Source organism: Canis lupus, chromosome 9 (assembly GCF_048164855.1).
Source record: "Canis lupus baileyi chromosome 9, mCanLup2.hap1, whole genome shotgun sequence".
Taxonomy (NCBI): Eukaryota; Metazoa; Chordata; class Mammalia; order Carnivora; family Canidae; genus Canis; species Canis lupus.
The window spans coordinates 54,556,869-54,582,203 of NC_132846.1; the positions used below are offsets into that span (position 1 = coordinate 54,556,869).

Here is a 25,335-nt window from a genome sequence, read left to right on the forward strand (position 1 = left end):
TTCCAATTAACTAACATGGGATAATCAGACACTGGTATTTTTCAGCTACATTTACAGATCTTTAAAAATTACACATGAGGGAAATGAGATCTAAAAAACTGTTGTCGGGATCCCTGGGTGGCGCAGCGGTTTGGCGCCTGCCTTTGGCCCAGGGCGCGATTCTGGAGACCCGGGATCGAATCCCACGTCGGGCTCCCGGTGCATGGAGCCTGCTTCTCCCTCTGCCTGTGTCTCTGCCTCTCTCTCTCTCTGTATGACTATCATAAATAAACAAAAATAAATTTAAAAAAATAAAAATAAAAAAAAATAAAAAAAAAAATAAAAAACTGTTGTCCCCCAAATAACTCTTCCCCAATAATGCTCTAATCATTCACTTATTCTATTCCTTCACCAGGAATAAGAAAAGGGAAGAAGTAGTGTAAGGTACTATGCATAAAAATAAAAACCCTGTAAAATCCTTTTTATAGGCAATTGGCACATGTCTCTCCTCTTCCTTATCAATCTCCAAATCTCCCAAAACATAAGTGTTTCTTTCCTTACTGTAGCAAAGAAACCAATAGACCTATCCTATCTCTACTACCATAACAGCTATGGTATGTCTGACTTAACCAAGCAACAGGTGCTAATAATATCTGACTAGTACAGAAACTTCCTAGTTATAAAAATCACAAAGACAAACTTTTCTTTATGACTGTTACAGAAATCTACAGTTTATCTATAGTAATCTGCAGTTCATATTTCCTCAAGGCATCTATAGCATTTCACAATCAGAGAAGACAGAAAGAATCATCCCTTCAGTGACTTTAAGCAACAAATCTACATGGAAACAACAACAACAACAACAACAACTTTAGAACCAACCAGAGCCACTCCATCAACAACTTTTCCATTCTGTAGAATATATACCCACAACAATATAACTCTTTTCATAGCTTTATATATAAATATTTGTGTAAATCCTTATCTGAATCAGAATTTTAAATTCTGTGAAAGTAAAGAGTATGTTTGCATCATATATGGAACACAATGGAACCATACACACTCTAAAGACACTAATAGGTAGTCACTGAAGGTGAAGTACTTTTTCTTATGGCTTGCCTAAGCAAGACAGGTACTTTCATTAGCATGAATTAAACTGAAGGACAAAAATATGAACTATATAGCCAAATGTGCATTAAATAGCAATGGATCTTATTTAATACTTCTACCCAGGTAATAATAAGAATAAATGGATATTTCAAAGAGGAGTGTAAAAAAAATTTTTTTTTAAAAAAGCAAGCATAGTTAGTGACTAAATCCCAATTCTTACAAAATGGACTTTGGATTTGAGATGCCAAAAGGTGAGTAAAATATTTGAGAACCAGAAATATAAAGGGAGGGAGGTCTTTCAAGGTGCTCCTGGAGGAAAACTGATCTGAAGAAAGACTGAAAAAATATTACAAATGAAAAGTAAACTAGAAATTTAGATGGAGCTAGAACTGTGGAAAAGTAATAAGATGCTTAGTCACCTGGACACGGTTACGGAGGCATGGAGATTGAAGGACAGCTACAATACCAATGTGCCAGAGTGCAGATTGGTTTACACGGAGTTGTACAGCTTAGGCCAAACAACATTTAAGTCTTGTCTCATGCTGACCTTACAGCAAGATCTACACAAAAATAAGGTTATCATGTGATGTGGGGTTGGTGAATTGTTAAGAACTTAAATAGAAGAGTATATAAGTTTAACATGCTATAATAAAGGCCAATTTCTAGTAAAGTAAAAAAATAATAAAATCAACCGATAAAAAAGCTCTGTGTACTGAAGCCTCATGAGGAAATACATATCTCCATGTCAGCTCACTGCAGATGTCTGAGCCAGCAACACAAAAGCAGAGAGGGCAAATCCTAAAGTAACCCTCTGCCAGAAAGTATATTTTAAATGTTTGCTCCATAAATTAAAAAAAAAAAAAGAGGAAAAAAGAATACAGATACACATATCTTTTTTAAAGATTTATTTATTTATTTGTTTATTTATTTATGATATATATATATATATAGAGAGAGAGAGAGAGACAGAGAGAGACAGAGAGAGAGAAAGAGAGAGAGAGAGGCAGAGACGCAGGAGGAGGGAGAAGCAGGCTACATGCCGGGAGCCTGATGCGGGACTCGATCCCGGGACTCCAGGGTGGAGCCCCGGGCCAAAGGCAGGCACCAAACCGCTGAGCCACCCAGGGATCCCCAGATACACATGTCTTAAACTTTGCTTTAGAACTGAATTCAAACCCAAAGGGTAGAAAGACACTTCAAATTCTTATACTCTTATTCTTAAGGTATTTAAATCAAAAATTTTTATTCTTTCTTAATAGCTGATTAGATTATTTCTCTGCCTGGCCAAAAAAAAAAAAAAAAAAAAAAAAACATGATAACTCTTAGATTTAAGCAGAAAACTAGAATAAACGTATATGCAGATATGAATACTGTCAAGTGGTATGACTACAATAGGCCAGAGTTTTTACTTTGATTTCTAATTGGAATGTAATGAAATATTAACTAGTTATATTTTTCCTCTTATAACAGTTTATTTTTTCAGAACTTATACATGAAGAATGTTTGTTTGGAAATGAGGCATTTCATTGAAATTGCATTCACCTCTTTTCCCTTAACGAACCCCATTATTATAAACATATTTAATAAATTATTCTAAGAATTTATGTGTTGGGGCACATGGGTGGCTCAGTTTGAGTGTCTTCCTTTGGCTTAGGGTATGATACCAGGGTTTTGGGATTGATTCATCCATTGGGCTTCCCGCAGGGAGCCTGGTTCTCCCTCTGCGAGTCTATCATGAATAAATAAATATGTATATCAAAGTCTTTCCAAATACTATCAGGGATATCGGAGATGGATTCTCTTATTACCAATTATCCTAGATTCAAAAGATTTAATGAACACAGCTAAGCTAATAGAGGACATCATTAGAATAGTTTGGGGGTAAATCTGAGTTGTTATCTAATACCTCATGTTTGTTCCTGTGTCCTGAAGCAGAAGTAAGAATAAATCAAGATAGATTTGGTTTTTTTTTCCTTTTTGGTTGGTAAAACAAACCTAATGTCTAGAGTGTATATATAGGAAGGGGGTATGATTTCTGATGATAATGCCATAATAAATGGGATAAAGAAGTAGGAGGCAAAATTTGCACTCCATTCATCCATCCATCCATCCATCTGCACACCTACTCAAATGTCCAATAATTATGTTTATTTCTCTTTTAAATATAAAAACTGGTACAAGATGCAATGGAAAGACAAGAGTCTATAAATGAGATTAAAATTTAATATAAAAAAAATACATGTGGATACCCAGAATGAAAAGTCATAAATGGAAAATGTCATGTAATTACATCTAGAAGTTTTAATAGTAATGGGGTAGTAAAAAGAAAAAATTCTACTAGCAAGGGTAAATAACAGGGAAGAGTTTTCATACGAAGAGGGGAAAATGGTAGACTCCTGTAAGTTTGAACTTTACTTGCTCAGCAATGAGAAAGCCACTGAAGGTCTTTCTTTTTTTTTGAAGGTCTTTTCTTTTTTTCTTTCTTTCTTTTTCTTTCTTTCTTTCTTTCTCTCTTTCTTTTTCTCTCTCTCTGAGAGACAGAGAGGGACAGAGGCAGAGACATGGGCAGAGGGAGAAGCAGGCTCCAAGCAGGGAGCCCAACATGGGAATTGATCCCTGGTCTCCAGGATCATGCCCTGAGCTGAAGGCAGGTGCTAAACTGCTGAGCCACCCAGGCTGCCCTGAAAGTTTCTGAGCTAAGGATCTCCTGCTCAAAGCTGTGTTTAATGAAGATTCATTTGGCAGAACTGATTAGAACAGCAGTTACATGTGCATGCACATGTGTGTTTTCTCCAGTAAAACACTACTGAGTGGAGGTCAGTTGTGGGGTGTGTTGCAAGTAATTTATTATAAAAACACAAAACCAAAGTTTGAGAACGATTTACCTTTTTTGTATTACTCTGAGCATATTCAAGGTTATTTCTAAAAGATGTCACCCTTACCAAATGTTTTATTAAATAGCAGAGAAATGGATGAAGGATGGCTTGGGCCCAGGGAATGGTGTGAACTTGAACACATCCACTGGAGTGTGTCTGCTTGGGAAAATCATCTGTCTCGGAAGTTCTGGCAGGCTCATAGGTGAAGACCAGTGAAGTAGACTAAAGGTTAAGAAGATCTTGCAAATAAGAAGCTTCTGCAATCCTTGAAGATGAAGTAATACAGAGCTAAATAAGATAGAGGTCAACTAAATGGAGGGAGGAATAGATTCACAGAAACAACCAAACAAAACTGTAAAGCCACTCATTGCAGAGTACAAGTAAATGGGAGAAAGTCATCTTTTTTTTAAATGATAAGTGTAAGAATAGGTTTTAAATGCTCTCAGGAAATCTTTCAAATTAATAAAATAAAACTTTCCTTGGAGTTTCAAATTAAAATTTCATACCTATAAGACAATACAGGCTTTATATACAGTATATTGGCAGCCTCCATTTAAAAATACCTCCATATTAAATTTCATGACATGCATATGTTTATTCTCCACAACCACATCTGGTATTTAAAGCATTCGGGATCCCAACTTATTCAACAATAAAGAATAACCAAACTTCAAACACTTAGTCAAGAATTCAAGGATAAATTGAACTTTTATTGTCCACTCTAAGGACAGTGGTAATTTCATTAATTCTACTATCTGTAAGGCATTAGGTCAATCACAATCTTTGTGCTTGCACTTCAATCAGACTTAAGATCCCATCAGTGTCACTGTCTAAGGAAATCTTGTCCTCACCACCTACTCCATAAAGTCAGATCCCCCATATGGTATTACAGCACAGCCTGTATTCTTATATCTGAGGCCAACTTCTCCAATAGGCATACTAGGCAGTGTCTGGCCAATGAAAATATATTCGTTTTATTACAAAACTAGAAGAAAAAATGAAAATAATGAATAGATAATAATAAATCCAGTCTGAATTATATTAATCTTTGTATCACCATAGCCAAAAATTTCATTATTTCATGGAGGAAGGGGCCCAAAGGCAAAAGTGCCTGGGGACTATAAAAGTCATAATGTGTCTCTAGTTGTTTTGTAGAATTTCTACAAAGAAATGAATCCCCAATCGTTGTATTTTGAAATCTGAATAATAATACCTGCTTGGGGATTAATGAAATAATAAATTGCTTATAGCACTTAGAATCTGACACAGCAATAAATGTCAGCTCTTATTACTCTCTAAACAATAACTAGAGATGGTTACAATGCTTATAGAAATATGAATATAATATATTCCTATTGAATTCAGTTTCCAGAATAATTTTGTTTCTCATAGGAACTTCCATGCTCCCTTTAACTAAGATGATAGTTAGGACACTATTAGTAGATAGTGTTCTAGATAGTCACTATCTAGATAGTGACTAACACTAGATAGTACACTCAGAACTACAGTGATAAACTACAATAACTCCCTTCAGGTACCGGGGACACTCTTTTTCTATTCCCTATTTTTGTCTTGTGATTTTATTTTTTAATTTCCTTCTATGTACGTGTTAAACTATAACTTTAAGCCAAAGTGGAAGAACAATAAAATGTAAAGGTAAGAAGGACTATAAATGAACAAAGGCCTTCCAGCAACCAAAGCCAAGAAGCACTATTTATATTTCAGGTTCATTCATGACTCAATGTAATGTCTTTCAATTTCCTAGCTATATTTAAGTGGAAAGGACCAAATATGTATAGACAGGTATAAGGATACTATATTCATTTTGGAAGTACTACATTTGACACGTTTTAAGACCTGCCTCAGTGCATTTCAAAGTTAATTTTAGTAGATTGAAAGTAATATATGTATATTCCTAACTTTCTGACAAACATCCAAAGATGGACACATGTACCCAAAGAGGTTCAAGCAGACTTGAGAATCACTTGATATGCCATGAATTAAGTGTCAGAGAAACTACCACAAATCTCTAATTTCATGATTTTATTGGTGCATTCGTTTATCATGTATCCTATAACAAATTACCATAAATTTAGTGTCTTAAAACAATGCAAATTCATTATGTTACAATTCTGTAGGTTAGAAGTCTGATATGGGTTGCACTGGGGTAAAATCATGTCAGCAAAGGTGCATTCCTTTGTAGAGGCTCCAGGGAAGAATCCATTTCCTTGCCTTTTCCGCTTCTTAGAGGCCACCCATATTCCTTGGCTTATAGCCTTTCTCCATCATCTTCAAGGCCATCAGCAGTAAATTGAGTCTTTCTAACACTGAATCACTCTGACTTCCTTTTCTGCTTCTTTCACTTTCAAGAACTCTTATGATTACACTGGGCCCAAACAAATAATCTGGGATAATTTCCCCTTCTCAAAACCATTAATTTAACCACAACTGCAAAACCTCTTTTGTGGGGCACCTGGGTGACTCAGTCAGTTAAGCATCTGCCTTTGGCTCAGGTCATGATCCCAGAGTCCTGGGATAGAGCCCTGCGTCAGGCTCTCTGCTCAGTGGGAGTCTGCTTCTCCCTCTGCCCCTCATCTGGCTCATGCTCTCTCTCGCTCGCTCTCTCTCAAATTAATAATAATAATAATAATAAAAATCTTTAAAAAGTATCTTTTGCAATGGAATGTAAGATATTAATAGGTTCTGGGAATTAGGATGTAGGTATCTTTGAGAGAGGTGGGCTTTTACAATTCTGCCTGCCAGAATTGGTAACTATTATGTATGCAACAAAGTAGAAAAGATACAATACTTAAAAGATATAGTGCTTGGGGAAGCCTGGGTGGCTCAGCAGTTTAGCAGCTGCCTTCAGCCCAGGGTGTGGTCCTGGAGTCCCGGGATCGAGTCCCTCATCAGGCTTCCTGCATGGAGCCTGCTTCTCCCTCCGCCTGTGTCTTTGCCTCTTTCTCTCCCTCTCTCTCATGAATAAATGAATAAAATCTTAAAAAAAAAAAAAAAAGATATAATGCTTAAAAGAACTCAAACACAGTAAGGATGTGCTTTGAATTTAATAAAGCTATTTACTGACCTAAGAACTCATTCAAGTCTATTTTAGCACATGTATCTCTATCTTATTCTTCTCCCTGAGTATCCTCATGATCCAAAGTCAAGTAGGCCAGCTTTGCTGTACTATGAAACAGCAGAAAATAATGTAGATAATCAGAGGATGAAACAAGAAAATCTAAGAATTCATTCATATCATATATTTAACATGTGTGGATTTTTCTAAAATATTGTCCAGAATGCACACACATATCCAATAATTTAGAAGGGGAAAAATGTAAATTTTAAATATGTGAACTCTTTATCCAGTCAATACTTAACTATTATCAATTTAAGCATATTACTGGAGATATTAAAAATGTATGTCTCTAAAATTAAGTTTAGCCAACAGTAGTATAAGCTTGAGGCTCCTTACATAAAAGTGTGAGTGGGCAGAGATACAGCCAACTAAAGAAAAATAAGCCATACACTATTGTCAATTTACTCACTAACAATGTAAATGTTGATTTCATATCCAATTGAAGTTGACACTTGCACAGATCCGTGGATCAGGAACTCTAGGCATATCATTAATTTATTTAATTCTGGTCCTAATGATGCCCAACAAATGGGGTTTAATTTCAATCCCCATTGACCTATCTGGATTTCAAATCATAACATAAAACATTTACATAAAAAAGATTATTTAAAAACCGAAATAAAAGATCATAAACATATATAAGCAAAAACACAAATGGAGATTAAAACAAATTCTACTTTGACTCAACTAGTGGACATAATTTTTTTTTTTAGTGGACATAATTTAAAAAAAAGAACTATTTCTCAATTGGTTTTGAAAATAATTATGAAAAAGTTGAAAATAAAAGGGAGGAGACATAATTTCATATCAAACAAAAATAACAGTTTAATGAGTTTAAATAATTTCCTCAATCTATAAATCAAAATAGCAATTCATTATCTCTAATGATTAACATCACTAAACTTCTGAACTGGTGACAAAGTAAAATGAAGTTCTAAATAGATTTTTTTTTAATTAACCAAAATCCAAGTAAATAAATTATATTATACTTAGAGATCATCCCCTAAATTAATTCAGAATGTCTAATTATGCTTCATTATGCAATAGAAAAAAAACTGGTTCTCCTTCCTATTAGACTAGATGACAATGACTCGTATTTATATAAATGTCATGACTGTCAAATACTCTTTCAAATAAACAACAACAACAACAACAAAAAAAAACGCTTGAAGTGATGTGGGAATAAGTAATAAGATGAATGCATGAGTGGTGGGAAAACTAAAACAATACGTAAAAAATGTCACACACAAAACACAAACCATGCAATTCTATGTCTAGCCTAGGAAAGATGCCTTCAGTTTGCAAGTTCCTCCCTTATTTCTGTACCACAAGTGACTTCTGAGAAATTATCCTCTGTTCAGCCATCCACCAACTGCAGAACTGGTACAGAGATTCAGATGAAGAGCAAGGAAAACCGGAGAAATCAGCTGAAAGGATTTTTCTTAGAATTCTAGAACAGTGAAACCAAAGGAAAAGTGCTTTAAAAGTTGAGACAAACTAGGTAAATGAGAACCTATGAGAAAACAGTGTTTTTCGAGTCAGTACCTTGAACAGCACAGCAATTTCAGAACACTGAAAAAAAACTTGGCTCATCTCTATTATATAGTAAAAATACTCATCTTCAGAGACATTCTATAAAGCCAGAATGATGAGAGTATAGTATACAAGCTTCATCACTAAGCTGGCTCTGTCTTAGTTATCCGTCACATGACAAGAGTTAACCTTTGAAGGCAGCTTGCAAAAAATATACTTGTGAGAAACACTCTACAATCAGGCTTAAAATGCACAAGGCTCCTACTAACACAGGTCTCTCAGATTTACATGGCAAATTCAGTAACTACCTCTCCTTCCTCCCATTCTTTTCTCCAAACAGGTATTGAGCATATACAAGGCAAAGATGAAGTAAAGCAAATCACAGACATTGTAGAACAGTCAAAATAAGGAAAACACTACATAAATTGTTGTGATAAGTGAAACTGCCAAAAGAGTAGTGTATTCAAAGAGCTAAAAAGGAGGAAAAGCCAAGATGCTTTATCCTGTTCTTTCCAAGATTGATTTTTCCACTGTTACTTTTGACCCCATCCATTCTCATATCTTCTAGGATCCTGCTATACCAATTAATCCTTCTTTCTCCTGTTCAACCTCTCCCATTCTTGGATCCTTCTACTTAACATTTATAGTCATGCTTAAGCTTGTTTATCATCAATAGCAAGTAGAAAATTATAATCTAAAAGCCATATGCATTTTATACTATTAAGAACTGAAACTATTTTAAATATACACATTATTTTAATACTGTTTACTTTTTTGGTATTCATGTATTTTTAAAATTTTTTTCAGATGTTATACTAGAGAGCTAACTCAAATCATAGTACAAAATGGAGCTAGAATTTGTACTAACAATGTTATACCACCTCTAATGAAATATATAAAAGCATAAATTATTTAAATACTTCTACTATAAAATGTAATACATAACTGAAATATTAGGAAAGACAAATATTATTACCTAATCCCAGACTGTCATAAACAAAATGTAAACCATTCTGATTAAATTACTTATCTTCTGCCAAATGTGTGCTGATTTGCCTTTTGGTTATGTAGAGCTTATTCTGGTTACATTGGTTTTGCTTGTTTTTATTGTTTGTTTGATGCACCTTTTCTCTACTGCTTACTTCTTCACTAAGGCATAGATGCTAACCAAAAACAATCAATATGAGCAACTAGTCTTCTGCTGCAAAAAATATTATTTTCTGAAGTGGTTAAAGAACTATTTCCCTTCTTCCACATCCTATTAATATTTTCCCTTTTACTCAGAAAAGGTAACTCCCTAACAAAGAGGTCTTGACAAAGGTCTATTCATCCTTGCATGTACATTCCTAATAAATAAAATATGATGGAAAGAGATAGATTAGAGAAGCCTGAATCTACAGTGCTGAGAATTACTATTTTTCTAGGCATTGTACCTATCATAGTATCAGAGTAGTAGGGCTTGGTGAAAATCCCACCTAATCCAACAAAGCCAAATGAATATAACACCTACTCAAATCTAGAAACTGGATACGATCAAATTTCACTTTTAAGGGAAAAGAATTTCAGAGGCTATGTCAATTTCTAATTACCCCAAGAAGAAAAACTATGCACACTAAATAGTCACAGTCACAACCACAGAGTGCCTAGAAAGTAGGACAGGTCCCTTGTTTAACCAAAACTTCCTAACTTCAGTTTAAGGAAAAAGATGTAAAGTAAATTGTCTGCTATATTTGTTCATCATCATTAGCATATCATATAGCAAGACTGAATCTAAATTGTCCTATATAAATGCCCCTCCTTCTGAAGCTCTTTGAAAAGGGGAATCCTTTCAACTTCCACATAAATGTTAGTTTTTAGTAAACCATTGTTTCAAAGTATTTTTTACAGAGAAATACTGACACATACAGGAGCAGTAGCTTATCAGAATATTAAGAAGGTAGACAGAAACTGGTTTATAAAGAAATTAGTAAAATAGCTACCTACACCAGTGAAAATACACCTAACAACTTCCAGCTGCAGTTTACATCTCTTTATTCTTGTCTTTGTTGCCATTCATAACAATGATATTTAGTCAATAATTCCTAAACTTCTAAGAGGGTCATGATATTAACTTCTCATTAGAGTTCCTCTCCTTTTTGCACACTCCAACCCAAACCTATAGGCCACAAATAGCCCAGGAAACATAGACAATTCAGATCTACAAATGTGGCAGCACTCATTGATAAACTCCTTGTACATGGGTTTCGCTTAACAGGGCACATATCAGTTAATATGACATTAAATCAAACTAAATATATGAGTGCAGAGAATGGCAATTGCAATGAATAGAAAGTTTCTCTGTCATGTTTCACTTATAAATAGGTTAACCTTATTCTAACAGGTAAGTTTCTAAGATGGTGAATGGAATCAAACATAAATTTCTACGACAATTCATTTTGAAGTTTCAGAAATATCTAAATGTAACCATCAGTCTTGCAGCCCTTCACCTCTCCTATGTGTATATCAATGTAAACAGATGCAAAAATACCCAAGAAGAGATCACTATGCAGACAAATCCTGCATAGAATCTTTCTTCCTCTTCTCCCTCCTTATGGAAATCCTGCTACATTCTTCAACATCAAAATCAAAGAACATATCCTCCAAAAAAACCTCCCCATATGGGCCTCTACAATAGTAATCAATAGTAATCAATAGTCCCATTTTCACCAGAACATTTTACTCGTATTTCTAATACTCGTACTAGTTCACCCTACTTCCTAATAAATATGTTTATATGTCTCCAACTGTAACAGCCTTTGCTTGGTCTTCATTATTCATATATTAAGAGTACACTATTTCTGAATCACAGACGGCACCTAATACATCTTACACACATTAAGGCAAGAGATTAATTACCATATCATTTCTCATAACAAAAGTTTGGTCCTTCCCAAAACTTTTTTTTCATTAACGACTTTAAGGAATAGGTTAAAAATAGGATCCCTCTTTCTCTGCCACCAAATCACCCCCTACTTCCCAACTTTCTTATTTCTCCCAATGGCAAAACCAGAGATCTTAGAGTCTCCTGTATGTGTTCTATCATCTACACTGCCTGCCTCTTGCATTAATTCCTCCACAATACCTTTTGCATTTGTTGCCAGTACCAATATTGTTCTTCTTTTGTGGAGGCCAAGAAAAATTAAGGCAATTCCACCTAAAGTTTAGCATTAGCACAAGTACAGCCATCTTAGGCCCCTGTGAATAAGAGCTGAACTTTATGGGAAAAACTGCAGAATGTCCTCAATGTCCTCGGCAGGGAATCCCATATCAGAAAGACAACAGAGCTCAGAATTGCCCTCCACAGAGAATCCCATATCAGAAAGACAACAGAGCCCACACCCATGGTAGAAAGTCCCATATTAGAATGAGAACAGAGCTCAATGCCCTTGAAAGCCCCATATCAGAATGTAAACAGAACTTGAGAAATTCCTCCACCCCTTCTGAAAATCCCCTAGACCAGCCTATAAAAAACCCAGCTGTAACCCACTTCGGGGTCCAAGTCCCTGCTCCACTGTGTCAGGTATACTTGGACCCAAGCTCAAGTTTACTAATAAACCCTCATGCGCTTGCATTGGTTGTTGGCTCCTTGGTGGTTTCTCGGATTTGCAATCTTGGGCACAACACAACAATTTGTAGGTGACATGATTATGTACAAAGAAAATCCTACCTAAGTGCTAAGAAATCAAAAACAATGATAATATCAAAAAATAATAAAAAGCTACTACAACTAATAAATAAGCTTAACACAGTTAAGGAATACAAGGTTAATAAACATTAAAAATTCAATTGTATTTCTATATACTAGAAAAGAGTCATGGAAATGTCAGAAATTCAAGTTTTAAAATGTCACTTAATGTAATCATACATCAGAAAAAATCAGGAATAAACTGAAAAGAATGTTCAAGACCTGTCTGCTGAAAAGTACAAAATATCCACGAGAAAAGTTAAAAACCTAAATAAATGTATAGATATACCATGTCCATGGATGGATACTCAATATCAAGATGTCCATTCTTAAATGTGTACATTTAAACAGTCCTATTAAAACACTAGTAGGTTCTTTAAAAAAACAAAATTATAAGCTGATTCTAAGATGCATAAAGGAATTCAAGTGCTCTATGGATACAAGACAAGTAATAAATTTTTATTAAATTTGCATAGTAGAAATCAAACAATCACCTTGAGAAATTTAAACTTTATAACTTATCTTCTGAAGCTTTTATGAAAAAAGCTAGGCATTTAAACATACTTATTTTAGTGCACAAATATTTGGTTCTTTCCTTTTGGATTTGTCTCCCTAAGAGTTATAGGTATTTATAATATACTACTACATAAATCTTTACACAGAAAATAATTTACTAGGTGATAATATTGATAATATTTACTAAGAGAAAAACTACATTGTGAATAGTCTAAAACATAATATAGAGATCATACAATGTTTTATCTATAAAGTCCATAATTAGATTCTATTCTATAAAGTCCATAATTAGATTCTATTGTACTGTCATTAGGAAAAAAATATATATATATATGAATCCTCTGACTTTTACTACTAGCAGTTTATATTTTTCAATTGCACTAGAGCCGCAGTTCTCAATGGATGTTTGGGGACCATCCAAGACCCCTTATTAATAATACTAAGATATTACTTGCCTTTTTCAGACTCAGTTTCTCATAAATGCAAAGTTCAGTTTTTCCAGAGGTTACATGACATGGAATATAACAACAGAATACAGAAGCAAACACAAAAATGTAGCTATCTTCTTTTAAAACAGCAATGAAAGAGATTTACAAAAGTGCAGAACAATGCCCTCTGTAATTTTTTTTGTATTGGAAATAGTTAAATATCATTAATTTTTATGTTAATAATATAATGGGTTTATAATTATTATTTTAAAGGAATTAATATTTTTAAATGCTCAGTTTTAATTCTTAGTATGGAAGATATCAATGCATATAACATACATTGATTAAAGTTCTTTGAGTTCTCAAAAATGTTAAGAATGTAAAGTGGTCCTGATACCAAAAAAGAACTGAGAATCACACAAGATAGCAATTAATAATTTCTAACTGGTACCTGTAGAAAGAATAATCCTGATAACTAAAATGAAAAACCAAGACATTTTTTAGGGGATTATCATATGTTAATGTTATTTCTTAGTAGGACATTATATTAAATCGCTCTCTGGTTCTTAATAAAGTTCACCAACAACTAAAGACCTAAGGCCAACACAACATAAGATACACATAGGATTCCCATACATAATGCTGTTTTTCTTTTTCTCATCATTATGCATCCCTATTAGCACCAAACAGAAAAGCCATTTTCAAAAGTTCTTGTCTAACTTTTAAAGTTACGTATTGCCTACATATTAAGCACATTAGGCTCTGCCCCCTGTTCTCCCAAACTCTTCTTTCCTTATTGTTTGAACCATTGTGCTGAGATCTTCTCATATATTAAACAATTTACCCATACATTACATTTACTTTCTGTCACTCCACTCAATACAATGTAAACTAAAGAAAAGGATTTTTTTTTTTTTTGCTTTATTCATGATGTATGAATCACCACTTACAGTAGTGTCCATAACAAAATAGGCACAGAGTAAAAATATTTATTTGTTGAATAAATTAATGAATATTCTACTGAAGTAAGATAAAAACATTAGCATTTTATCAGGGAGGAACAAATGTCTGACCAAATTAATACTTGCAAATGGCAACAGACACAGTGCTACATACACAAGAAAGATGCATCTAGCTGAAGGAAAAAGTCTCAGGTGAACAATTTTCTCTTCTGGACCCAGAAATGAAGAAAGAGAGGGAGATTAGAGACAAGGAAAGGAGAGGGATTTGGAAATATTCCAAAGAAGAGACGAGAAATATTTTTTCTTTCAATCCTAGGATTATACAAATACAAACAAAGAAAAATAAGAGTAAGAATAGCTAACACACCTCTCTTCTCCTGGTGTATTTCTTCCAGAAGCTGCTCTTGTCTTTCTATCTGTTCAAAAAGACACTGGAGCTCAGATTCCTTGTTTTCCGTCATATTCCTCAGCTGCTGTCTGCATAGCATCAGCTGGTGCCGCAGATTTTTTTCTCGGTTTTCTCTCTCTTTCAGTTCCTCACAGAGCCACTGAAGTTTAGTCTTTAAAAAAAAAAAAAAAAAAAAAATTGTATAGATCATTTTTTATAAATCTAGAAAACAGTAACATTCCAAAACATGAGGGAAAAGTCATGATAATCTGAACAAATACAGACAATAACAAATTTAAACACAACAAAAAGGTACCCATAATGTTTTAATTTGATAATGGCTTATATTAGTTAAAAGTTGGTATAGAAATCAAGCCATGATTTTCATGGATTTTTATAAAATACCTGATATCTTTATCATCTTGGAAAGGCAATACTATGGAAAAGTTTGGTCTACTGAACTTGCAATCATAATACAATTAGCTCCCTAATGTAGTATATAAAGCAGTTAAGCATTTTTAAACTAAAAAATACCCTGTAACAAAACTACAGACTTGTCACAAAACGGAGCTTGAATTCGGAGGACCTTTTTTTTTTTTTTCAAAAACATCAAAAAGCATGAACTCTTGCCATTTGCAATACTGTGGATGGAAATAAAGGGTATTATGCTAAGCGAAGTAAGTCAGAGAAAGACAAATACCATATGATTTCACTCATATGTGGAATTTAAGAAGCAAAACAGATGAACATAAAGAAAGGGAAGGAAAAATAAAATAAGATGAAAATAGAGAGAGAAGCAAACCATAAAAGATGCTGAACTCTAGGGAAAAAAATGGAGGGTTGCTGGAGGGGAGGTGGGTAGGGGGATGGGGTAACTGGGTGATGGGTATTAAGGAGGGCACTTAATGTAATAAGCACTACATGTTATATGCAACTGAGGAATCACTGAATTCTACCCCTGAAACTAATAATACAGTATATAACTACATTGAATTTAAATAGACTTATAAAACAAGAAATAATAATAAAAACTTTAAAAAAAAGATAAAATTCTTAGTTTTGGTTCCTAAAAATTCATATCCCCAATCATGTAGAAATATTCTATACAGCATGAGGGAGATAAAGTCAGTATTTGCCCACATTTTAAAGACTAGGAAATTTAATAGAAGGAACTCTTTCACAGACTCTAACCTCACCATCTTTATTATTTAAATATTTAAATCAGAGATGGGGAGGAAAAATCTTTTCTTTCATCTTCACTAGAACAGGATGTCTGTCAGTTCTTAGGACTTTCCCAAGTGAGGCTACCCTTCAAATTCTAGTTGATTTTAAATTATCTAAAACAGTCTTTATTTCAGTAAGAAGGAAAATAAAAGAAGCAGTGGACCAAACAGGAAAATTAGGTTAAGATAAAGGATAATTTCCCTGAATATTATTCATTAGTAAGCAAGAAAGTTGCAGGCCTCCAAAATCTACAAGTTTCTCAGGATATGCCACAGTGTATTAAAATGAGCCATGATAGAAAAGTTTGTCCTATGATAAAGTGGGACTGGGAAATGGCCCCTAAACTGAGGGCTCCCCACATATATTACCTTTCAAACACCCCCAGAACTGACCTCTGGTCAGAAGGTCTAACAGACTGTTTCTCTGAGACATAAAAAAAAATATCATCAGTAGTCATATTGTGGAAAAATTATACACTAATATTGTAAGAACAATTTTTGTATGTGAATGTATTAAGTGAAGGGAAATCATGCTTATAAAAGGCAAAATCTAAGCACATTTATTATAAAAGCTCATCAAAACAAAGGGAGAACTTCAGAGAAGTTCCACTTCCAGAATGAGGGCATGAAGGAGTTCTGTGAGGCTGCTCTTAAATGAAAGCGTTAAAGAAGCTAGGTATCAGCAGTGGAAAGAACCACCCTGTGTGACAAAAGCTCTACTCTGTACTGCCAATAGGACTCCCTCTTCCCCCAGTTCACAGTCAAGTTACATGGTATTGTGGCATAATAAGAAAGATATTTGGTCTTTGTTCTTAAATCTTGGCACAGAGCTCCTAAAGTCCTCAGAACTTCCAGAGTCTTAATGTCCTGTGTTATTCATAGCAAGCTTGGATCACATCAGAGTTCGTGCTATTTAGGTGGTTTAGGGTAGGGTCACTGGATAGCCTCAGGATGGGACTGGTGATTAGAGACTTGGAACTTTCAGCCCTACCCATAAACCCCTAGGAAGTGGGGAATCAGGGGGCCACTGGAGATTAACTTCTATAAAAATTCTTTTTTAAAAAAGGATTTTATTATTTATTCATGAGAGACACACAGAGAGAGGCCAAGATAAGGGCAGAGAGAGAAGCAGGAACCCTGCTGGGAGCCTGATGCGTTACTTGATCCCAAAACCCTGGGATAACGCCCTGAGCCAAAGGCAGATGCTCAACCACTGAGCCAAAGGTAGATAGATACTCAACCACTGAGCCATCCAGGTGCCCCAAGTTCTATAAAAACTCTTGAACAATGAGATTTGATTAGCTTCCAGGTCAATGAACACATCACGTGCCAAGAATGTGAAATACCCCCAAACTCTATGCAGATCTTACCCCATATAAACTCTTCATCTGGCTACCTATTTGTGTCCTTCATAAGTAAAGTGTTAACAGTAAGTAACGTATTTCCCTTAGATCTATGATCCATTACAGCAAATGACTAAACTTGAGGAGAGAGCAATAGGAATCCCTAATTTGTTGCCAGGTCAGATGGAAGTGTAGGTAACCTGGGTACCCACTACTTGTGACTGGCATCTGAATTGGGTGCAATTGGGAATGAGCCCTTAACCTATGGTATCTGTACTAACTCTGGGTAGTTCCTGTTAAGAGCTGAATTAAACTGCAGGACACCCAATTGGTATCTGTAGAGAACTAGAGAATTATCCCCTGTGGAAAACTCAAAATAGCTGGAGTCAGAAGTGCTATGAGTAGAAACAGATCATAACAGTAGGTATTGCACTAGAAGGGCAAACCACTAGGATTCTTCATTTTCACAGCTCTGATTTGCATAGGCTAATGTCCTGGCTAGGGCAGTGTAGATACTAGGGAGTCCGTCCTCCACCAACCCCTCACTGGTAGAGTAGCCACTCTACCTCAGCCACAGCAGCCTGAGAAAACTGGGGTCCAAAGTGCCACTGCCACAGACATCTTGTAAGAATTAGGGACAAAAGTCACGTGATCATATCAAAAGGTTCAGAAAAGGTGTATGACTAAATTCAACACCTATTCACAATAATATCACTCAGCAAACTAGGAACAGAAGAGAACCTTCTCAACCTGAAAAAATATATCTATGAAAAACCCATAACTATTATCATACGTAACAGAGACCGAAAGATTTCTCCCTAAGATCATAAACAAGAAAAGGATGTCTGCTCTCACCACTTCTAACATTGTATTAGGAGGTTACGGCAGGGCAATTATATAGAAAAATATCAATATACATAAATTATATGTATTTCTATACACTTGCATGATCACCCCAAAAATAAAGTTAAAAAGATAAACATGTTTATTAATAACATCAAAAGAATACTTAATAACATACTTACATACTTTGTAAAACTTACACTCTGAAAACTATAAAGCACTGTCGAAGAAAATTTAAGAAGACCTAAAGAAATGAGAAGATGCTCCATATGTACATGGATGTACATACATCACAAAATTAATATCTTTAAGATAGAAAGAGTCCCCAAACTGATCTACAAATTGAAACACCTACCAAAATCCTCGCTAGCATCTTTGGGGAAATTGACAAGGTGATCTTAAATTTCATATGGATATTCGAGGGATCCAGAATAGCCAAAAACAGGTGTTGAAAACATAAACAAAGGAGTCACACTTAACTGATTTCAAAGGTATCTAGAAAGCTGTAGTAATCAAGACATGTGGTACTGGCATTTAGGATAGACATAGATCAATGGAATTAAATTGAGAGTCCAGAAATAAACCCATACATATATGGTAAACTGATTTTCAACAGGGCTTCCAAAACAGTTTGTTGAGGAAAGATTAGTCTTTTAACCCAACAGTTCTGGGACTACTGAATATCCACATACAAAAGAATGAAATTGGACCCATACTTCATACCATATACAAAAATTAAATCAAAATGGATCAAAGACCTAAATGTAAAAACTAAAAGTAGCAGATTCCCAAAAGAAAGCACAGGCATAAGTCTTTGTAATCTTGGTTTGGCAATGATTTCTTAGATATGACACCAAAAGCACAAGCAATCAATGAAAGAAGCTGATAAACTGTACTTCACCAAAATTAAAAACATGTGCTTCAAAGATCACCATCAACACAGTGAAAAGACAACCCACTGAATAAAAGAAAATATTTGTAAATCATATATCTGTGAAAGAACTATTTAACATTCATAAAAAACTCAGTAATAAAAAGACAAGTTGAACAAGAGACATCTCTTCAAAGAGATACAAATAGCTAATAATCACATGAAAGATGCTCAATATCAGTAACCATCACAGAAATGCAAATCAAAACCACGATGAGATTCCATTTCACACTCAGCAGGATAGCTAGAATGAAAAAGACAGTTGATAACAACTGTTGGTGTGTGTAGAGAAATTAGAATTCTTATATAATGGTGATTAAAGTGTACCGATGTAGCCACTTTGGAAAACAGTCTGGCCATTCTTCAAAAGGTTAAATATGGTTACCATATAACCCAGCAATTCTAATTTAAGAGAAATGAAAACATTTGATCCAAAAAAACTTGAACCGGAATGTTCACAGCAGCATTATTCATGAGAGCGAAGAAATGGAAATAACCCCAGAAACATCAACTGATAAATGGATGAATAAAATGTGGTATATCCATATGATGGACTATTATTTAACAAGGAAATGAAATACTGATACATGCTACAATATAGATGAACCTTGAAAACATTTTGCTAAATGAAAGAAGACATTCATAAAGGACCACATGTTGTATGATTCCATTTATAGCAATTGTCCAGAACTGGCAAATCTACAGAGATAGAAAGCAGATTACTTGTTGACCAGGGTTGTGGAGGGGATGAATAGGATGCACAGATCTGGGAGGTGATGGCTAAAGGGTCCATGTTTTCTTTTTGGAGTGATAAAATGTTCTAAAATTCATTGTGGGTATGGCCTCACACTTCTGTGAATATACTAAAAACTACTGAATGGTACATTCTAAAGAGGTAAATTGTATGGTATGTGAATTATACTCAATGCAGCTGTTATTTAACAACAACAACAAAAAAAGAACAAAAACAAAAGGGAGAGGAGAAATAAGAAGGGTCAGAAAATAAAGCTAAAATTAAACCTCCCTGCAGAGATGAGACTTGGCTCTACTACCTGCTACATAATTTATAGGGCTCTGTCTTATCTGAATGCCACTGGGTAAATACAGGAAGTCCTCAACTGAAACTGAGCTGTGGACTTCCAATTATGATTGCAAAACTTTAATTAAGACTGCTTCATTTTGGGGGCACCTGGGTGGCTTAGTCAGTTAAGTGTCTGCTCAGGTCATGATCCCAGGGTCCTCGGATTGAGCCCCACATTGGGCTCTCTACTCAGCAGAGTCTGCTTCTCCCTCTGCCTCTCTACCCACCCTACCTCCCAGCTCGTGCTCTCTCTCAAATAATTTTTTTTAATGGGGTGCTTGGGTGGATCAGTTGGTTAAGTGTCTGCCTTTGGCTCAGGTTACAATCCCAGGGTCCTGGGATCCAACCAAGTGTCAGGCTCCCTGCTCAGCAGGGAGTCTGCTTCTCCCTCTGCCACTGCTGCTCCCCCTACTCATGTGCACTCTCTTTTTCTCTAATTAATACAATCTTTAAAAAAAAAAAAAAAAAGATTGCTTCACTTCCCAATATCCATTTTAAAATATCAATGCAAATACAAAGAGATAAAAAGCTTCCTTAGGACAGGAAACCAGAAAACATAATTAACTCTTTGCCAGATAAAAGAAGCAAATTCTACTACAATTCTTCTCTAAATAAAGCACTGAGGTAGAATATAGGGTCAAAGGTGAGGGCAGCCCGGGTGGCTCAGTGGTTTAGTGCCTGCCCTGGGCCCAGGGCCTGATCCTGGAGACCCGGGATCGAGTCCCACGTCAGGCTCCCTGCAGGGAGCCTGCTTCTCCCTCTGCCTGTGTCTCTGCTTCTCCCTCTCTCTCTGTCTCTCATGAATGAATAAATAAAATCTTAAAAAAAAAACAAAAAACAAAGGTGAAGGTGAGTGAGATAGCACCAACTCCATCTAACCACAATATGAGACACAAGGATGTGAACTGGACTGTTTAGAAAGCATGCTCTATGTATATAGAGTGGAGCCCATATTGGAGGCTAGAACTCAAGAAACTGTTACTAACATTTAAACAAGAGAAAATGGTAAGGAATGGGCCCAAGTGTGTGCATGTATACTTGAGATTTAAGTGTTGGGGTAAAGGAGAGAAAGGCATCAGTATTGATGTTCAAGTTTCCAGCTTAAGAAACCGTGAAAGAAGAATCCTAGAAGCAAAGATTTAGAGGTTAAAAAGTTAACATGAAATTGGAATAAGCTGAAGTTGTTAGGACTAAGACACAGAAGTGTGAATGACGGATTGGCTGTGCAGATCTAAAGCTGAAGAGATATGGACAAGAGATAGAGACTGAAGAATCAACAGTATAGAGGACACTCAAGGCATAGGAACAGATCAAACAGCTTAGAGTGTTTATAGAAGAGAGAGGAGAGTTTCAAAGAGATGAACAGAAGAGAACCCTAAAAATAAAGCTGAGAAGAAGAAATTGGAGAGGCGCAAGGAAAATCCAAGACTCTGGGGTGACAGAACCCCAAAGAAAAAAATAAAAATACCACAAGAAGATGGATATGCTTAGTGTCAAAGACTGCCAAGAGGAAGGGACTGATATATTTGACAATTAAAAAAATACACATCTATGTCAAAATCAACTGCAGCTCAGCCCACCAAACCAAAACATGACTGAAAATATGAACACCAAGGTGATTATGCCTACTAACGAAAGAGGAACAAACAGGGAAATGAGGGTAGATATTCTAAATTTATTCTATGTACACCTCTATTGTTAAAATCTTGAAAATGAGAACATGTTCAATGTACTATGTAATAAATATTACTCTAGACAATTCACTCAATAATTTTTGATACAGATCAGTAGGAAAATGATTCTAAAACATTACTACTTAAGTGATCCATTAATTGATAGTAACTAAGCAACAGAAAGGGAAGTCTATGCAATAGCTGCCGCTTCCATGTTAAAACAACAATCTGAATCTACAGATCATACCTTTTGTTCACTTCATCAAACTTTACCAGTTACTCAAGAAAAATAAATAAGCTGAAAAGCCCTAGTAGTATCATATTATTATTGGCATGATGCAAGGGAAAAGGGAAAGGTCAGAAGTACAGTTTCTGGAAAAGATATATTTTCAATCAAGTCTTTTTGCTGCTTATTTGGCACCTAAAACACGCACATATTTATCCTTATATATTAAAGAATTTGATATACTAAATCCTCAAGAATTTTAAAATACTTCAATTTAAAGCATCTTGGGAATGGATGTGTGTTCATGTTTGGGCACATACAAACTAAAATTAATACAGTGTTCTGCACATAATGAGGACAGGACACATGCAATTAAATGAATTATTAGATGCTGTTAAGTTCCTGTAAAGAGGTTGCACCTTTCATTTAAGTAATAATACAGAAAAATAAAGTATCTTAAAAATATCCAAGATTTTTTTAGTATCACTATGTTAAGAAACTTAAATGAACATTCAAAAGCAACACATTTAGGATCAGAACACTACTGGTTTGGATTATAAAAATACAACCATGGATGGAAGGATACACCTTCTAATGTGACTGTGTCCATGGTTCTCAGCTCCAAATCTCCTATCACAAAAGAATGAAACCCTATGTTATCAGATCTTCTTGTGCTACCTCAAAAGGAAAACAAATTCCATGCTGTAATTATGTAATTGGATGATTTTTTTAAATGTTCACTACCAATTCTATTTTTTTTTAAATCAATGTGGTTCAATGTGATCCCTGGGGACCCATCAGTTTCAAATCACTCAGTTTAATCTGTTCTTGCCCAGTGATTTAAATGCAAATTTAGAAAATAACTGCACATTTCCCTTTTCTCAAGGATTTCCTGCTTATTCCATCACAATCAGTGGCCTGGGCTCAGTACCATTGTTAAGGGTTGATAATGGAGAAACAACAAATCTGTTATGTCACAACAATAATCCTACTGGTTCTGGTAAAAGCAAAACAACACCACAAAAAAATCTTGGAAAGAAAGCATTAATCAAGTCAGATATGTGTTATGGACTAATTGTGTCCCCCTCAAGTTCATATGTTGAAATTGTAATCCTCAGTGTGACTGTATTTGAAGATAGGGCCTCTAGGGAGGTAGTCAATAAAAGTTAAGTAGGATTACTACTAAGAAGGGCCCTAATCCTATAGGAATGGTGTCCTTATAGAAAGAGGAAGAGACACTGTCTCCTGACACTTCCAATTCTTCCAGTAATACTCCCAACCCCCAAATGCCCCTCCCCCTACATGGAAAGTGGCCATCTACAAGAGGCTTCACCAAAAACTGACCCTGGCACCTTGATCTTGGACATCCAGACTCCAGAACTGTGAAAAAATAAATGATTGTTGTTTAAGTCACTCGGTCTGTGGTATTTTATTATGGCGGCCCGAGCAGACTAATATAACATGACCTATGGCTTCAGTTTATTCCTAAAAAGGCTTTATTCCATTGACATACAAAATTTAAAAATAGGTTATAGATACGATACTTGTTATGAATTGAATATGTAAGCAGAATATATTATTAATCCTACAAATCAAAATATCAACTTATGGAAATTTAATCAACCAATAGTCAATTATGAGAATCAGTATTTGTTAGAGAAACACTCAACGTCTTTCATTAAGTGTCTTACAGAAACAGTATAGGAATAACTTCACCAATTCCAAATAATAATTAGCTGACAAGGCTATTAATCACAGTGCAAACATCATTCTATTAACCACTCACAAGAGCATCTTAAAGATTACATAATAGGCTCATTTATTTAACTACATCAAGTACTGCTAAATAAACTAAAATAGAGAAAGAATTTCTAAATAAGGCAGTTTTTTTTTTAACCTTCATAGTTGACAACTTGCAATTAGGTGGGTATAAGTATCTAGTAAAACAATCAAAATGATCTTTTCAATCTGTAAGAATCCTCTAGTGAGATTTAGTGTAATAATATACTAAAGTCATTAAGAAATGACTCAAAGCTAAAACCAAGGGAAACAGAAAATTCAAATAAAAAAATTATAGTTGATAGAGTTAGCAATTATATTAAGGCCCATAATTTTGCTGCTTTTAACTACTATACTTCTTTTGCCAAAACTCAAAAAAGAATTTTGAGAGGCAATGTTTATAGAAGAACCAAAGGTAAAGGAAGAGGATAGCAATTCTTGAGAATGTGCCAAGCCACTAAAACAAGAATTAAACCCAAAGGGCAAAATTCAAACCCAAATCAAACTCAAAATACAATTCTTTTACTAATATTTTCTCCACTTTTTTATATAGCTATGAGTACAATTCAAGAAGAAAGAAAAAATATCTCCATCATAAGAGTACATATTTAAAAATACAAAATACTTTTCTTCAATTAAACTGAATATGTTCCATGGACACAATCTAAAATTATCTTTCCAACAAATGAATCAAGGTACTGAGTTTTGTATCTCATTTTGAGGTCTATACTGGAAGGATAAAATATTAGATGATTATTCACATCCTTCAACAAGAATTAAATACACTGAGTCTAATACTTCTCACACGATGACTGCTACAAAAAATTTGAATCACTACAAAGACAGTATGCAGAAATGTAAGATTTATATTCAAATGTAGGTTATACAACCAATGGAAGGAAACACTGGCACAGAATTCAGAGATCAAGGTTCTAAACCCTTCTCAGTAACAATTCCCAGGGCCTTCTCGAAATTAAACTACATGATCTCCAAAGCTACTACAGTTATAATATTCCAAAAATGGCAAGAAAAGGCAACACCTAGAACACATCATACAATTAAAAGTATGACTCTTTGAAATGATACTAAACAGAGTAATAAGGAAAATCCCCATATAATTTGGAAGTGTATTTCTTATCTATATAATCTTAAAAGCTTATAATTCTGATCAAATGAAACAATATTTGAGAGTTAATAAATTTACTGAATCTAATCTGCTTGCTATTTATTCTTTTGTAATATTTAAGCTGAAGAAGTAACCTGAGTAGGAAAATGTAGCATTCCTAAGATAATTACTCTTTTTCAAAAAATGTTTATTGAGCATTTAGGTAGGTACTGTGGTTAAGTGCTTAAGATGCAATGAGGAACAGGCTGGATGGACATAGACCTTCCCTCATGAAGCTTACAGACTAACGGAAGAGGAGAATAAATGGGATAATGGTGAAGAAGGAAGATCTCTTTACAGCTGAAGAAGCATATAAATTTACCTTTTTGTATCTTAAGGAAATTAGTATTAGACTCTCAAAACTAAATGTGCTCTTCTGTAAACAACAGAGCACTCAGGATCCTGCCTTGTGCTAA

The 25,335-nt window shown here is 34.8% G+C and overlaps 1 protein-coding gene across 23 annotated transcripts in view; it reads right to left on the bottom strand.

Annotated features, from left to right (window-relative positions):
- Positions 1-25,335, bottom strand: part of CEP128 (centrosomal protein 128) — a 394,114-nt gene that overhangs the window by 197,427 nt on the left and 171,352 nt on the right. For 22 of the 23 annotated variants that reach the window (XR_012036993.1, XR_012036992.1, XR_012036994.1 and 19 more), the window contains one exon: positions 14,635-14,827. Coding sequence is in view for 19 of the 23 variants with exons in the window: in XM_072839553.1 (XP_072695654.1) it covers positions 14,635-14,827 (193 nt within the window). In the remaining 4 variants the exon portion in view is untranslated. Of the gene's footprint in view, positions 1-8,531; positions 8,555-14,634; positions 14,828-25,335 lie in introns of those variants that run through there. The other variant, XM_072839567.1, reaches the window with a different exon arrangement.